This window comes from Pteropus vampyrus, unplaced genomic scaffold (assembly GCF_000151845.1).
Source record: "Pteropus vampyrus isolate Shadow unplaced genomic scaffold, Pvam_2.0 Scaffold18, whole genome shotgun sequence".
Taxonomy (NCBI): Eukaryota; Metazoa; Chordata; class Mammalia; order Chiroptera; family Pteropodidae; genus Pteropus; species Pteropus vampyrus.
Genome location: NW_011888799.1, coordinates 13,289,538 through 13,304,667, shown reverse-complemented (window position 1 = coordinate 13,304,667; position 15,130 = coordinate 13,289,538). Strand labels below are relative to the sequence as shown.

At 35.4% G+C, this 15,130-nt stretch overlaps 1 protein-coding gene across 1 annotated transcript in view; it reads left to right on the top strand.

Annotated features, from left to right (window-relative positions):
• Window positions 1–15,130, top strand: part of LOC105288587 (fibrocystin-like) — a 301,050-nt gene that overhangs the window by 190,385 nt on the left and 95,535 nt on the right. Inside the window, exons 22-24 of the mRNA XM_023527696.1 lie at window positions 946–1,824; window positions 2,513–2,681; window positions 4,259–4,416. Of these exons, the coding sequence (XP_023383464.1) occupies window positions 946–1,824; window positions 2,513–2,681; window positions 4,259–4,416 (1,206 nt within the window). The remainder of the gene's footprint in view (window positions 1–945; window positions 1,825–2,512; window positions 2,682–4,258; window positions 4,417–15,130) is intronic.

Here is a 15,130-nt window from a genome sequence, read left to right as displayed (position 1 = left end):
TGGTAAATAGTAAGTGCTATATGAGTTACATATTATCATTATAAATTTACCTCATTTTTTTTATATAATTGTGTTACTATTTTACTAAGAATACACACACTGACATATTTTGTACTCATATTTTTAAATCAATCTAGTGATATATTTTATGCCATGTTTTAACAATATCTGTTTTAAATGGTCCAAATAAAATTGCTGATAAGACTAAATAATTCACTAACCTCACTTGACATAAAAGATATAAAAAATCTAATTATTGTGAAAATAAAACAGAATATAGTGTGACTAAGATAAAAATACAGAAGAAATTTTATATGGTCTTTAAAATGATTTTGAAAATGCGTTGTTGTTTCTACCATTTCTTAAATTAAGAAGTATGTAAAGAATGTCATGTTTCTTGACATAAATTGAGCAGAAATAAATTTTTCACTTATATTCTTAAGAAATGCTTAAAATGTTTTTATAGAATTGGCCATTATATTCCTTCGTACAATATCTTTGTAGTGATGGTTATGGCCTTTTCACATGAGGTCATTGAGACACAGAGAGGGAGATATGACTTTGAGGTGAGTGCCCAGGAATCCATATTTATCCCTTCACTCTTATCTAGTTCCTTGACTTATCTCTGCAGACAAATGCGTAGAATCTTTAAGCTAGCTGTGCCTATCTCCAATGCCCATCCCTTGTTTTTATCTTTCCTTTCCTCTCTCCCCATCATATCACCAGACTCTCCAGCTTGCACATGAAACCTTTTTAGGCATTAATGTGATATTCTAAAGATTCATACTTTGTTAGTGATACTCACTGGCATGAAATATGCTGATGCTGAGAATAAGCAATTACATTTTAATGAAAAATATGATTATTCTGGTACCCATAAATGAACTATCCTTTGCCTTTTGTGGGGAAGAAAAAAGTACCTGATGATATGCATTTTGTTTGCAGGTGTTCTTCAACTTTTAAATGTAGAAATTCGGAACTTTGGGTCACCATTATTTTCATCCATTGAACTCACTAATGTGTCAGCAGGATCCTGGATAATATCTTCTACTCTGCATCAAAGCTGTGGAGGGGGCATTCATGCAGTGTCCAATCATGGGATCACTTTAAAAGACAACATAGTATTTAACACAGCTGGACATGGCATGGATCTAGAGGGTCATGCCTATTCTCTCTCCAATAACCTTGTGGTTCTGATGACACAGCCAGCATGGTCCACGGTTTGGGTGGCAGGAATCAAAGTGAACCAGGCAAAGGACATCAATCTCCGTGGCAACATTGTGGCAGGATCAGAGAGACTTGGCTTTCACATCCGAGGCCAGAGATGTTCCTCTCTTGAAGCCCTTTGGTCTGACAATGTGGCCCACTCAAGCCTTCATGGCCTTCATCTGTATAAGGAAAGTGAACTTGACAACTGTACTAGTATCTCTGGCTTTTTGGCTTTCAAGAACTTTGACTACGGTGCCATGCTGCATGTGGAGAACAGCATAGAGATAGAGAACATCACTCTGGTGGACAACGTTATTGGTCTTTTGGTGATAGTATATGTGTCTTCTGTTCAACAGAGTCCCATTGAAAATGTGCAGATTGTGCTTAGGAACTCAGTCATTGTGGCCACTAGCTCCTCTTTTGACTGCATTCAGGATAGGGTTGAGCCTTGCTCTGCCAACTTGACCTTAACAGACCGAGCTCCTTCTAACCCAAGAGGGGGTCGAGTTGGTATTCTGTGGCCTATATTCACCTCAGAACCAAATCGGTGGCCTCAGGAACCATGGCACAAAGTGAGAAAAAGCCATGCAATTTCAGGAATTATGAAACTTCAAGGTAAGATGTTTGGGCTTATCCAAACAATGTAGTTTCATACATCTGTGCATAGAACTTTTTTGTTCTATTTTGAGATTGTATCAACAGAAAGGTACAGTGTAATCCAGTGCTTGGTATCCAATTGACCACCTGCTGTGTATTAATAATCACAATGATGGCTTATAGTGACAGTGAGTGATTCCTTTAAAAAGTTACTGCTTTGTACATGTTGAAGAGCTTTCACATCAATTTAATTTGATTATATGACAGTTCTCTTAGGTGTTTTGTTTTTTTTTCCCTTTTTTTCCAAGGGGGGAATTTAGATGCAGAAATTGTTCCTCATTGAGGTTTAGTAGTTGGTGGGGCAACCAGGAATAAAATCAGTTATACTACAACCTATGCAGTTAATCTTCTATCAGACCTCTTTTAGACTAATATATTCACACTTCATTGGATTTAAATCAAATCTTTGATAAAAAGTATTGCTCTTAAGATATTACTGTTAGATTTTTATAAACAATGTCTATATCTTGAAGAATTACAGATATTTTAAGTCAATATTTATGTAAACTCCCGGAATTACCCCAGATAGTTTAAACTGAATCCTGAACATACATTAATAAAAGAGTATTTAATTGTGTAGTTTATATTTGTGGTTGGTAGTTTACATGATCTAATGTTATGATATCTTTATAAAAATTTTTTTCAGATGTCACCTTTTCTAGTTTTGTGAAGAGTTGCTATAGTGATGACCTAGATGTCTGCATTCTGCCCACTGCAGAGAACACTGGAATCATTCATCCCATAACAGCAGAGAGGACCAAGATGCTAAAGATCAAAGATAAAAACAAGTTCTACTTTCCTCCTTTACCAAGCAGGTACCAGTTTCAGTATTTATAATAAGCCATATCTATGAAGTATTTGGCAATTCTTCAAATCCTTCAATGTGTTTTTAAAAAGAATAAAATCATCAGTGGAAATAGAAGTAAGTCCTGGAAAGTTATGGTAGATCAATTGAATGGCCTCAATTCTTTACCCTTCCTATGTTCATGTGCTTTGATATATGACTTTTGCAATCTCTTTCACTAAAGAGGCAGAGGTTATTTCTCTCTCTTGACTATGGGCTCAGCCATGTGACTTTGACTAATAAAAAGGGCAGAAGTTGTGGAGTGCAAGTTTTATTGATATTGTTTTATTGTTTTGTCTTTGAAAGAGACATTTCTTTGGAATGTTTTCAATCACTGGAAAAAATTGACCTTAATTCTTGAATCTTCCATAAAGTATGATGTCACTAGTCTTCGAAAGGAAGATTGGGAGCCCTTGTGCAGGGACTAGTGGGGAGAAGGAGACCATGTCTACTGTCAGAAATCCCTGAATTCAGTGATGTGGCTTAGACAGATATCGGCACTCAAACAAGGTGTGACTACTATTCTTGAAATATGATCTGAGAGTTTTGTTCAAGAATCTGAAAACTAGATAAGGCATTATTTTTCCCATAAAAAGGAGTGGGAAGGTCAGGAGCAGGGAAGTTGGGCTACTGTTTCTTCCCCACAACACTGGAGAAAACTTTAGTTGGAAGAAAAGAATTAAGAAAAATCACCCTAATTGGAAAGTTTATGTCTTTGGTCCAGCACCATTCTCTACAAGATGCCCATCCTGAGCCACTCTTGGTATGTAAACATAATTAGGTATGCAATTTGGATTGTTCTGTCCTTTTTCTTCTACTGTCCAACTTTCCTTATGTTCATGCCTTACCTATGGAATGAAATAGTTATAAAGCTAAATGATATTAGCATCTAATTCCTTGTATTAGTAATACTGAACACATACTTGGCATGCAATAAATATTTAATATTATTACTAATGGTACCTAAAAGTATTAGATCAGGGAAATCAAATAAATGTGCTATAATTCAATGTTATAATTGCCTATTGCTTGTTTATATACCCTGCCTGACTCTAAATTCTGAGAGTATAGAAACCATGTATATATTTATCACCTTTGTATTTCTCAGTCTGTAAGTAGTAGATTTTCAATGGATATTTGTTAAATGATAATATCTCTTTTTATCTTGTTTGTATGTAGTGCAAATATAATTGATGTTTATATTGATAATCTTAAAATACTGCAATTCTCCAAAGTTCCACAAAGAAGCGATTACATTATTTTCGGTAGATATTAGAATTAGGAGTTATTGTATCTTGCTTTTTAGAAAATTAGCACTCTATGTAAAGACTGTATATCTAGAATATTTGGTTAATAATACTACTGTCTTTCTTTTTAACCATATAATTGGGAACTGACATTTTTCTATACAGTTTTATTTCATCTTTCTGTAGCACATTAATAATAATAAAATCATGTTGAATTTAGTTTTCATCAGATCAGTAATACCAATGTTTTCTTTGTGTTGTTTATCATGAAATGAGAGTTACTCTGTATCTATCTTCATAGGAAAGATTTAGAAACACTTGTTTGCCCTGAATCAGATTGTGAAAGTCCAAGAAAGTTTCTCTTTAAGGATCTGGATGGCAGAGCCCTGGGTCTACCTCCACCAGTTTCGGTATTTCCTAAAACTGAGGCTGAATGGACTGGATCCTTCTTCAACACAGGTCAGTTATATCGAAACTCGATGCTTCCATTAGAGGGAACATGCATGCCAAGGAGCTGTTTCGGCTGTGTTGTCTAGTGAGGACAAAACATTCTAGAGAGGAATTGAATTCTAGCGTTGAAATTTGTGCTAATACATTATTCAGCTCACGTTTATCATAGGAATGCTGAGTGATTAAGAAATGTCATGATCACTCCTGTGGCTGCCATGAGATTGTATTTGTCTATGTCAGAGGTACAGACTCTCAGCACCATCTCTGTGCACAGAGCTAACTTGGTCACTTGGGCCTGAAGCAGCACTCTCGGTGCTCAGCATTTCACAGTGTCAGCCCTGGAATCAGGTCCTCTGGCTTCTAACTAATCTTTCTCTTCCATAAGGACTAAAGGGCTGCATCTGGAGAGGGAGGCAAAGTACATGGCATACAGTTTGCCTTCCTTTTCTTCATCTTCTAATTGTCCCCTGGGACAGGGGCTGTCATCAAAATTCCTTTTTCTTCTTGCTTATACAACCAAAGCTCATTTAGCTATCATTTTTTATAACTGGACCCCTAGAGAGATCACTGTCCTACTTCCACAAACAGTGAGACTCTGAGTTTTAATTTGAGTTCAGGTAGAACTTGCTACAAGTAAATCTAAAGAATTTCCCCAGCTTTCTTCCTACTTCAATGATTGATTCTTCAGATTTCTCTTTTAGTCTTTCTTTCCCTTTTTAAGTTCTGAATGTATAAATGTCCCAGGAGTACGTCCTCAGATCTATTTTATTCTCTCCCCAATCTTACTCCCACATTCAAGGTTGAAATATCATTTAATGCTGATGACTTCCAATTTATATCTGCAGCCTGACTCAACTCTGAACTTTGGTCTGTTATATCCAACTGACTTCACTGGGAAGTATAATTGGCAACTCAGACTCTATATACCCCAAATGAAATTCTTGATTTCTGCTCCCATTCACAACCTGCTTCTTGCCTAGCTGACTCTACCCCAATAATTGGTGCGGTCATCCATGAGGTTATTTAAGTTAAAAAAAATGAGTGATAATTTATTTTTCTTTTTCCTAATCCAAATTCTCCCACTTCTAACCATCATCATCTTCACCTGACAAAGGAATATTCTTCTAAAAGATCTTCTTTCTTCCACTCCTGTACCCTATAGTCTAGTTTTCAGTGATAGCCAGAATGATCTTCCGACTTTCTAATGACTTTCTATCCCCCTCGGAAGAAAATCCAAACTACATGCTTATAAATCTTGTAGTATCTGATTCCTGACTACTTCTCTCACTTCATCTTCTGTGATACCCTTTTTACTTACTCATTATTGTCTTATTTTTATTTTCACATGGTAAGCTTATCCCTGCTTCAGGTCCTTTGCATTGGCTATTTATTCTGCCAGAAAAATCCTGTCCTCACTTCTGTTCAAATGATAACTCCTCAGAGAAGCCATCCTTGACCACACAACAAAAATAAATATTCCTCCACTATTCTCTAGCCCTGCTAAGTCTGCTTATTTTTTTTTGTCAGAGTTCCAGTACTTGAAATTATATTATAAATGTACTTCCTTACTTGTTGAGTTACCATTTACCAGTTTAGGGTGCAAATTTGATGAAGGCAAGAATTTTGTCCTGTTTATTGTTATATATTTTGGGAATGCTCAACATATATTAATTGATGAACTGATCAAATGAATGAATTATTGATAACCAAGATTATTAATGCTCTTTGCCCCAAACCATTCAAGAATGTACAGAAGAAATAAAGGCCTTCAGGTCATTGGTTTAAGGATTTATCTGTAATGTGGAATGCTGGAATCAAGAAGTTTCCAGGTGTCTTTTTACTTGTTTCCATTTTCTTCCATTTGAACTACTACTACTTTATGCCATTTGTCATTAGAGAAGTTTTACGTAAGTCTTTTAATTACCATACAATTTCATGCTTCAATACTCTTTCATATTTCTCTCAAATTTTTTCATAGGTCGAAAGCTTATCTTTGCAATAGAGTGACAAGCTGTGGAGATTACAGTATAGGTTTTAAAAAGTCAGTGCTAAGTATATGGAACATGCAGAGTAAATATTCATTTTGATATGTTGGTTACATCTGTCAAATATAACCATCAAATACATTTTGCACAGAAGAATGAAGTAGAGGGAAAAGTATATATTGAGAAAATATGTGCAGAGTAGTAAAAGATAAAAAAAGATAGGCAACTAGTCTTCTATTTACTGCTAAATTTACTTAATTAGCTTTCTGTTACAGGTGTTTATGCTATAGAGAACACAGCCTTATACTTTAAAATAAACACGTGAATAATTGTGAGGTTTTTCTAAACTTGTGGTTTTTGGTGAGGATCACGTTTCTGTGGAATTAGTAACAGGGGATACATGTCCCAGGATATTTAATGAAAAATTACATTTCACAAAAGAATAAGAGCTGAGGATAGTGTCTTAATTGGATTGCTCCAAAAGCAGACCCTGATAGAGGTTTTAGATTCCAAGTAGTGTGTATGTGTGTGAGGGGGGGTGAACTCAGGAAAGTAGAGAAGTGGCGGAGATAAGGAAAGGAATAAAGCCAGTAAAGTTTGTGTCATCAAACCAGTTACTGCTATGGAAAGCTGGAGCTCAGGTCTGGTGGGGGAACTCCAGGAGACCGTGGGAACATTACCCAAAATTATCCCAGCTAAGCCATGAAGAAGCTAAAGTATTTATACTTCAAATCCCTTTTCATCTCTGACCGAGGGATACTACGGGGGACAATAACTCTCCAGCCCCTTGACTTTTCCTGAACACAGGGCAATTGTTTTCTTTTCTGTGGTCAGGAAAAACCTTTCTCTGTAGGTTTTGTAGTAGAAGTCTTTGCTTTGTGAAGGTGAGTGCCAAAACATATGGGTGTTGCACTGAAAATGTCTGTTACAAACAGGAGCTCTAAAATATCTGTCAAATCTTCCATGTGTGAATAGTGATGTTCTTTTGATGAACTCCTGGGTGGTTGCTTACCATGTGGTAAAATAAATACACTGTTTAGGCACAAACATGCTCTTGCTCATGGTTGCATTACTGTATATTTTATTTTCATCACTCTCTGTCTTGGCTGTGAAACATGATTCAGTGGTAAACTCTGTCAGGGATTATACTATTACATACCATTTATTATCAATTTGTGGACAATAATGAGTTTGGGTGTGAGTGACCGGATGTATACGGGGAGGTATATATGCCTGACTGCCTTAAATTTCTGATGTTTTAAAGCTTTTTAGCATTTTAAATGAGGTTGCTGTAGGTACCAACAGCAAGGATTCCTGCAGTAGAATCTACTGTTTACTGCACTAAAAATACAATCTGTGTCCTCTTTCAGTGAAGGAGACAGCACATAGTAAATGGTGCCTTCCGGGTGCTAACAGAATTGCAGTGTTTTTCTTTGACTTCCTAAATATGAATGGATCCCTCTTTCCCTAATTCAAGTTCCTTTTTATTTTTTAAACTATCCTCTTCTATGCTACTTTCTAATTCCTGTTCACATCTGGTGGATGAGAAAAGGACAAATTTAATCTTAAGAGAATAGATGTCTTTTTTGTATTTTCCCTCTTTGAGACAAGAATCTATTTTCTATAGAACGGTGAGAGCAGTGCAGCAAAATGAAAATGGAGATCACTGGAACCAACTGTCACATTTATTCTAAATGGCAGAGTTTAACACACTCTTGTGTCCTTTCTCAATTTCATTAACAAACAGTTTGTAGTTCATTGCCTTTGAGGTTTATTTTTAATTTGAAAAAAACATTTTATTTGCACATATAAGTTCACATGCAAAACTACCCACTCATATGGATATGCACAGGTCCTGGCATATTGTCATATACTCTAGTATTGGAAGCAAAAATTATCCATGTGGATCAACTATGAGGTATACTGTGCCAGTGGATTTTTTTTATCTGTGTAATGCAGGGTATGTAGCCAGGGGAAATATAAGCTGTTAATTTTCTTTTGTACTTATCTGTAAGTTTGCCTTGGCAGCTGACTTTGAAACATGCATGACAAAAGGGGGCAAAGCAGCTCATCCCAAGCAGGAGATCCTCAAAGAACAATTTGCATTTTATTCTGAAATGGATTTACTTTGATTATGAAGACATCTGATAATCTAAAAGTCCAAAATCATGTAGGAAAACAAAGTCTTGAAATTAATATCCCATTTAGGTAGGACTAGATAGATATCAAAGCTTTCCACTTGCTTCTAACTCATTTCCATCTGTCCCAGACTGCTAATGGATGACATCGCCTCTCAGACCAGTTCATACATGTGGAACACTGGTGTTGAGGGAAGACTGAAAAAAATCAGAGCTTTAGTTTCAATGACATTTTACATTTTCTCAGACATGACGAAGACAGTAGAAGGGAAATAAAATAGAAGGTAGCATTCTTTGAACACCTTTAGTGTGCTAAGGGCTAAAGCTGGCATTTGCATTCATTTAGTGGATGCATTTTGACCACCTACAGTCTATCAGCGCCTTTCCAGGGATAGACACTATAGTTGAAAGAAGATAATGTTTCTGCTTTTATTAAACTTATGTTCCAGTAGAAATCTTTATACTTTGTGTATGTATGTATATACACATATGTAAGATGTGTGTATGTATATACACATATGTAAGATATGTGTGTATATGCACAAGTAAAAATATTCCAATAACAATGAGAGTTATGAAGAAAATAAAGTAGGGTTTGGGGCTAGAGAGGTAGTTTGAGAGTGTGTGTGTATAAAGAAGTTGCTCTTTGAAATAGAGTTACATTTCCAGTGAGACATGAATGAGGAGCAAGGAGTCACTGCTCTGAGCAGAGGGAGGAATCTTCCCTGGAGAAGGACCAGCCAGAGCAGGGGCTCTAAGACAAGAATGGCCTCAGTGTGTCTGAGAGGTGGGTGGAAAGACCAGTGGGACTGTTGTGTAGTGAATGAGAAAGGTAATGGCAGAAGCAAGCCAAGATCCAGCTTCTTTATAGGCCACGGTAATTTAATAAGATGGTTTTGGAGAGTTTTAAGAAGGGCAGTGACAAGGATTTTATTCATTTTCTGAAAAGATCATACAAGCTGCTATAGAGTAAATGGATAATGAGTGGGAGCAAAACTGAGAGCAGGCAGTGTAGTTAGGAAGCTGAAGATAATGGGGACCTAAGATGCACTATTCCATGAGTGGTTCGCTGACCTGTGCTGGCCCATAAACTCTTGCACAGTGAGATAACTACAGAAATTTATCATTTAGATACATAGCAATATGACAGAGTAATTTTATGTGTGTTTGAATCTAATAAATAAAATTTGGGCTTTTATTTTGTATAGCTTAATTTGTCTGATAAGTTATACTGCATTTCTAAAAGTATTGGTCCTCAAAAGACTGGAAATTTTAAAATGGAACAGAACACAAAAACCCTGCTCTCCTACCAAAATTTCTTCAGCTTAGGGGATACATTTGATGGGCTTAGGACGGTGGCTCCAAAGCTGGCTTTTCATTTGAATCACCTAGGACATTAAACATTTATTTGTATGTTGAGAGGATTTTGAATCAATAGGTGTGTGTGAGGCCTTGGCCTTTGTGTTTAAACACACACACACGCACACACCCTCCCCAAGTGATTCTGCTGTGTGAAGGTTTGAGGATACTATACTATACTACTAAAGAGTTACATGCTCCTTTTGAAGTAAATATGTTAAGAAGACAACATTTTTAATTTAAAAACTGGACAGCTTCAATTTCTCATGACAAATCAAGACTAGCTCTTTGTGCCAAAGACCAGTAGACACAAACATACTTGCTTATATACACACTGGATATATTTCCAAAAGGGAAAAGAATATTAACTAAAATAATAGAGGAGTATTTACAGTCTAAATTACGTCTTTGAAACATACGAATATATCAAAACTTTTTAAAAATATAGATTATTTTTCCTAGTGTTGAAGTGAGTTGAGTGATCTCAAACTATCACTTTCATAATGCATCACTGGATAAAAATGGGTACAATGCTAAGTTTATTATTTTTTTTAATTCTACATTGAGTTATTATAGTCAAAACCTAAATTCATGATAAGCTTTTCTTACACTTTCCTTGACGTCATTCCCAGCAAAGTGCTGTGATCTGACCAGGATTTCTGACCAAACATACCTTCAGGGCAGGTGAGAGTTTCTCATTCTTTACTATGAGAGGGTAAGAAACATTTTTCAAATTGTGTTACTTCTTGGATGCCTCTTGAGAAGGAAAGTTATAAACCATTGTGGAGACCTTAAAAGTGACTGGCCTCAAATCAAAAATAAAAGATTAGTTGGATAAAAAAGAAAATAAAGCTGGCATTTGACTGTCAGCTCATAGAATGATGAAGTGGTTTCTAACTGAATAATGGGAAAGCTCGAGTAATGTGGAAAGGAAGGCTCAGCTGCTTAACAGACAGAGTGGCTAGCATTTTCTCTACTCTTTGTTGCTAGATCTTGAAATGTGTCTTTTCTTTAAGCTTCCTAGGCTTCTCTTTCTTCCCATTTGTTCTGGAAATGACAGCAAGATGGTATTATAAAATGGGAGAAGGGAGAGGGAGGGAGAAAATGAAAGGACAGAATGGAAAAAGAAAATGGTTTTTAGAAAATTTGTCTGCCAATATCTGTGCTTGCAGAGGTCTTTTTCTTCTAGCTAGAGGGGGAAATACCATTCTCTTTTCCCAAGCAATTATAGACCCCAAAGATTGAAACTCAGTATATAGCTCTTTAATCTCAGCAGATATTTATGGTTAAACATTAGACTTTTAGGATTCCAGATGTCAGGGTATTAAAATATAAAGGCACAGTGGAGTCTCAGAAAATATTAGAATCTTTGGGATATGTGGCTGCAGGGATTTTCATCCCAAGCAGAGGAGGATAAAGCTTCCAGTGATGCTTCGAAAAACCCAAAGAGCCCCTTTCCTTCACCTTATTCTCTCATGCCCCTATATCTTGCTTAGTCTACAGGCAATGAATGGCATACGAAATTTAACTGTATTTTGAATAGTCTATGCTGTGAACTGGAATGATTTTTCACGTGTAATTCTTAAAGGATGATGTGAAAAGGCATATGATCCACGAGAACAATTTCCTTGTCCTTTCTTCAATGTAGGCATTTTATCCTTGAGATCGTCTTACTCCTCAACTCTTCCATTAACAACTAATACTTGTGGAGTATCCACCATGTTTATGACTCTGTGCTAAGACCATCAGATGAATTATCTCATCTAATTTAATGCCGTCGACAGGCTCTATCTTATGAGATCAATATTCCCTCCATTTGTAGCTGTGGAAACTGATGTAGAGACATAGAACTAATTAATAGAAGGTTCAGGACTGAACCCAGATTTTTAACACTAGGCTATACTATGCACAGTATCCTCCTTCTAGGGTTTTTTCTATACATTCTCCATCGTTAGCTCTTTCTATACATTCTCCATCGTTAGCTCTCTTAGATATATCAGTTTTCCTCACACAGATAGTTCTGTCTATACAGAATAAAGCAAACAGAGACTGTATAATTATTCCAGCAATTATTCCTCACAACTAGCAATACTAGCAATTATCATTTATCTGGCATATTCCATGTGCCAGGCAGTATGGTAAGTGATTTATAGACATTCCCATTTATCCTTTCAACAACTTTGTCATGTAGCGATTGTTATCCCCTTTCAGCATTTGAAGAAATAGGGATTTAGAAGAGTTAACTAATTTTTCATGGTTCCACAGCTAGAATGTGCAGAACCAAGATTTAAATCTATATTTGTCTGACTCCAAAATCTGGGCTCTTAACCACTTCTAGATAATTATCATTATGTGGCCTGAATCATCTGGTAGGGTGCTGCACAGAGATATGTTTAACTGGATAATTCACATATTTCCATTTTACATGGTGGCAAATAGATTTTTAGTTTAAAAAATAGCTGTCAATTATTGTAACATTTTTGAAAGAATGTAATAACCACAAAAAGCCACGTATATAACCATTTTTTAATTAGTTTGTACTAATCTCTGTCACATCAAAGGAAAGAATATTACTGGTATTGCCCACTGGAGGCTTTGTGATGACAAAAGAGTAGTATGATCTTTGGTCATGAGACCAAAAATTTATTATGGTAATTTTTCCGTAGCTTCTCTTTTCCCTCAGTGAGTCTATGTAGGGATCTTTTGTTTTGTTTTGTTTTCCAAATTAGACAAATGTTCTTTGAGTGCCCAGTGAGAGCAAAGCACTATGTTCTGTTGGGGTGTCCCAGAAGAGACATCAAGGTAGATAAGAAGTCACTCCTGCCCTCATGCATGGGGGCAAGAGAGCCAGTCTACACAACAGAGGTAAGTAGTTGGTGTAAAATTGGCACAAAGTTAATTGGAGAGATCATGTATAGTTGGGGATGTGGACAGAGGTTCTAGGAGGGAAATGGAATTTGCCATGAGCCTAGACCATTGGGTAATACTTTCAAAGGCATATATGAAAGAGGAAAGTAAAAGCGTTGTGTTTAGAAGCAACAGGCACAGGGCTGTCCTGTGTCACAGTGCGGCAGCTCCCCTGCGGAGGGCTCCTTGGCTTTTACATGCAGTTGGGTCTCTGCCTTTTTATGTCCTGGCTTTACCTATCACTCAGTTCCATTATAGGGCATCTCATGCTCTACTGCCATCTCTTTACAAGCCTACTTTCTCATCAGACGGTGAGCACCTTGAAGGCAAACATCTTTGAATTTTAATATGATCCTGAGAACATAATATATGTTTAATAAATGTTTGCTGAATGAGGGAATAAATGAATAAATGGATGAATAAATGAATAACAGTCAAAAATTCAAATTTAGTTTTCTAGTCAACTGTTTTACAAAGTAAATTTTATATATTTACTTAATATGTGTGTGTGTATGTGTGTGTGTGTGTGTGTGTATGCAGTTTTAAAGAATGTTTCCCATTCACTAATCTCAAGATATTGTGAAAAATGTGATCTGTGACCAAATAAATTTTGAAAACTCTGACTATTGCCATTTTGGAGATTCATTGTGTGCATTAAAATATTAAAGGTTCTAAGTCTTTCAATTCAATTAAAAAATACCATTTAAATTTGTGTTATCTAATACTTCTCAAACTTTTTAACTAGAGAATACTTGTTCATACTACACATTAGTATAATTCCAAGGGAATTAGTTTGTTTCAGAATGCATTTGGGGAAAGATTGCCTCATGTTAATTTATTAGTTTTCAGGAGTAGATACCAGTTGGAAAGTAATAAGATTTTAATATCTTTAATTTGGGTGATTTTTCAAAGGTCAATCTATTCTACTTTCCATTCAATGCATAGACGGCCTCTTCTGTTACTTTTCTCAGAAAGTGGGAATTCCTTTCCTTAAGGGCTGCCTAATATACTTGGAATAATTGTACTTGTTAGGATCTTCTTTCTATGATTTCTACCCAGTGACCCAATTTACCTTATGATGTGACAGAATAATTGTCTAATTGTTTCTATATTATAGCCTTTTACATATTCAAAGATAGTAAAGATTTTATAATAATCCAATGTTCCTCTTTCAAGTATAGAAATTCTAAATTCCTTCTGTTAGTCAACACATGACAAACTTTTTTTTAAGTCTTTGTTTTCTAGACTGGCATATTTTTGACATTCTTCAATTTGTCAATGATTTTTCCAAAATGTAGAAACCAGAATATTACCTACCTAGAATAACAATGTCCAATAGAAATAATAATGTAAGACACAAGTGTAATTTAAGTTTTCTAGGGGACAGGTTAAAACAGTAAAATAAAACATATGAAATTAAATTAATAATATACTTTAATTCACTATATTCAAAATGTTATCATTTTAAGATTAATCTATTGATCTAAAGTATTGAGATATTTCCTATTTCTTTTTTCATATTGTCTTTGAAATTTTATTTATTTTTCATTTACAGCATATCTCAATTCAGAAACTACATTTTCACCAGGTGTATTTGATCTGTACCTAGATTTCACAATTGAAAAAGTAGGTTCATATCTACATATTGTTCAAAATATACCTAAACATTTCCAATAAATAATCAGTTTTGGGCTTTAAATTATAATTAATTAAAATGATGTACAATTTATAATTTAGTCTCTCAGTCGCACTAGTCATATTTCAAGGGCCAAATAGCTATATGTAGCTATGGTTACCATATGAGTAACTTTCTTCCCTTGTTCTGGAGTGACAAATATTAAAGAGAATTGATTTTTTAACCTATGTGATAGGCTATTCATCCCTATTAAATTCCATTTTCATGTCATTTTTATAGGTCATCAGATGCATCTTGAGTTTCTGGGATTAGAAATTAAACCCAGAATTAGAAACCATTCTAGACAGCACTGAATTGGTTCTGGGAATATAACCGTAAAAGAAAGAAACTTGCTTAGCCCTGGATTATTTATATTAGCAGGAGAACAAATACCCAATCCTCTAAACAAAGCATCAAGGTTTTCTGAGACTGGGAATTTGCCTCAACTTAATAACTCTTTATTAAGAAGTCTATTCGCATTTCTATACTTTGTTGTATGAGAAGCAGTAATATTTGTTTTCCACGAGAGGGTTTATTTTTGAACACCTATAACTAAATAAAATCACTTGACTTTTTGCCATGATAATATGCTGGCTCTCTCCTTTCTCTTTTTCTTTTTCTTTTCTTTTTTTCTTTTCTTTTTTTCATTCCTCTCCCCA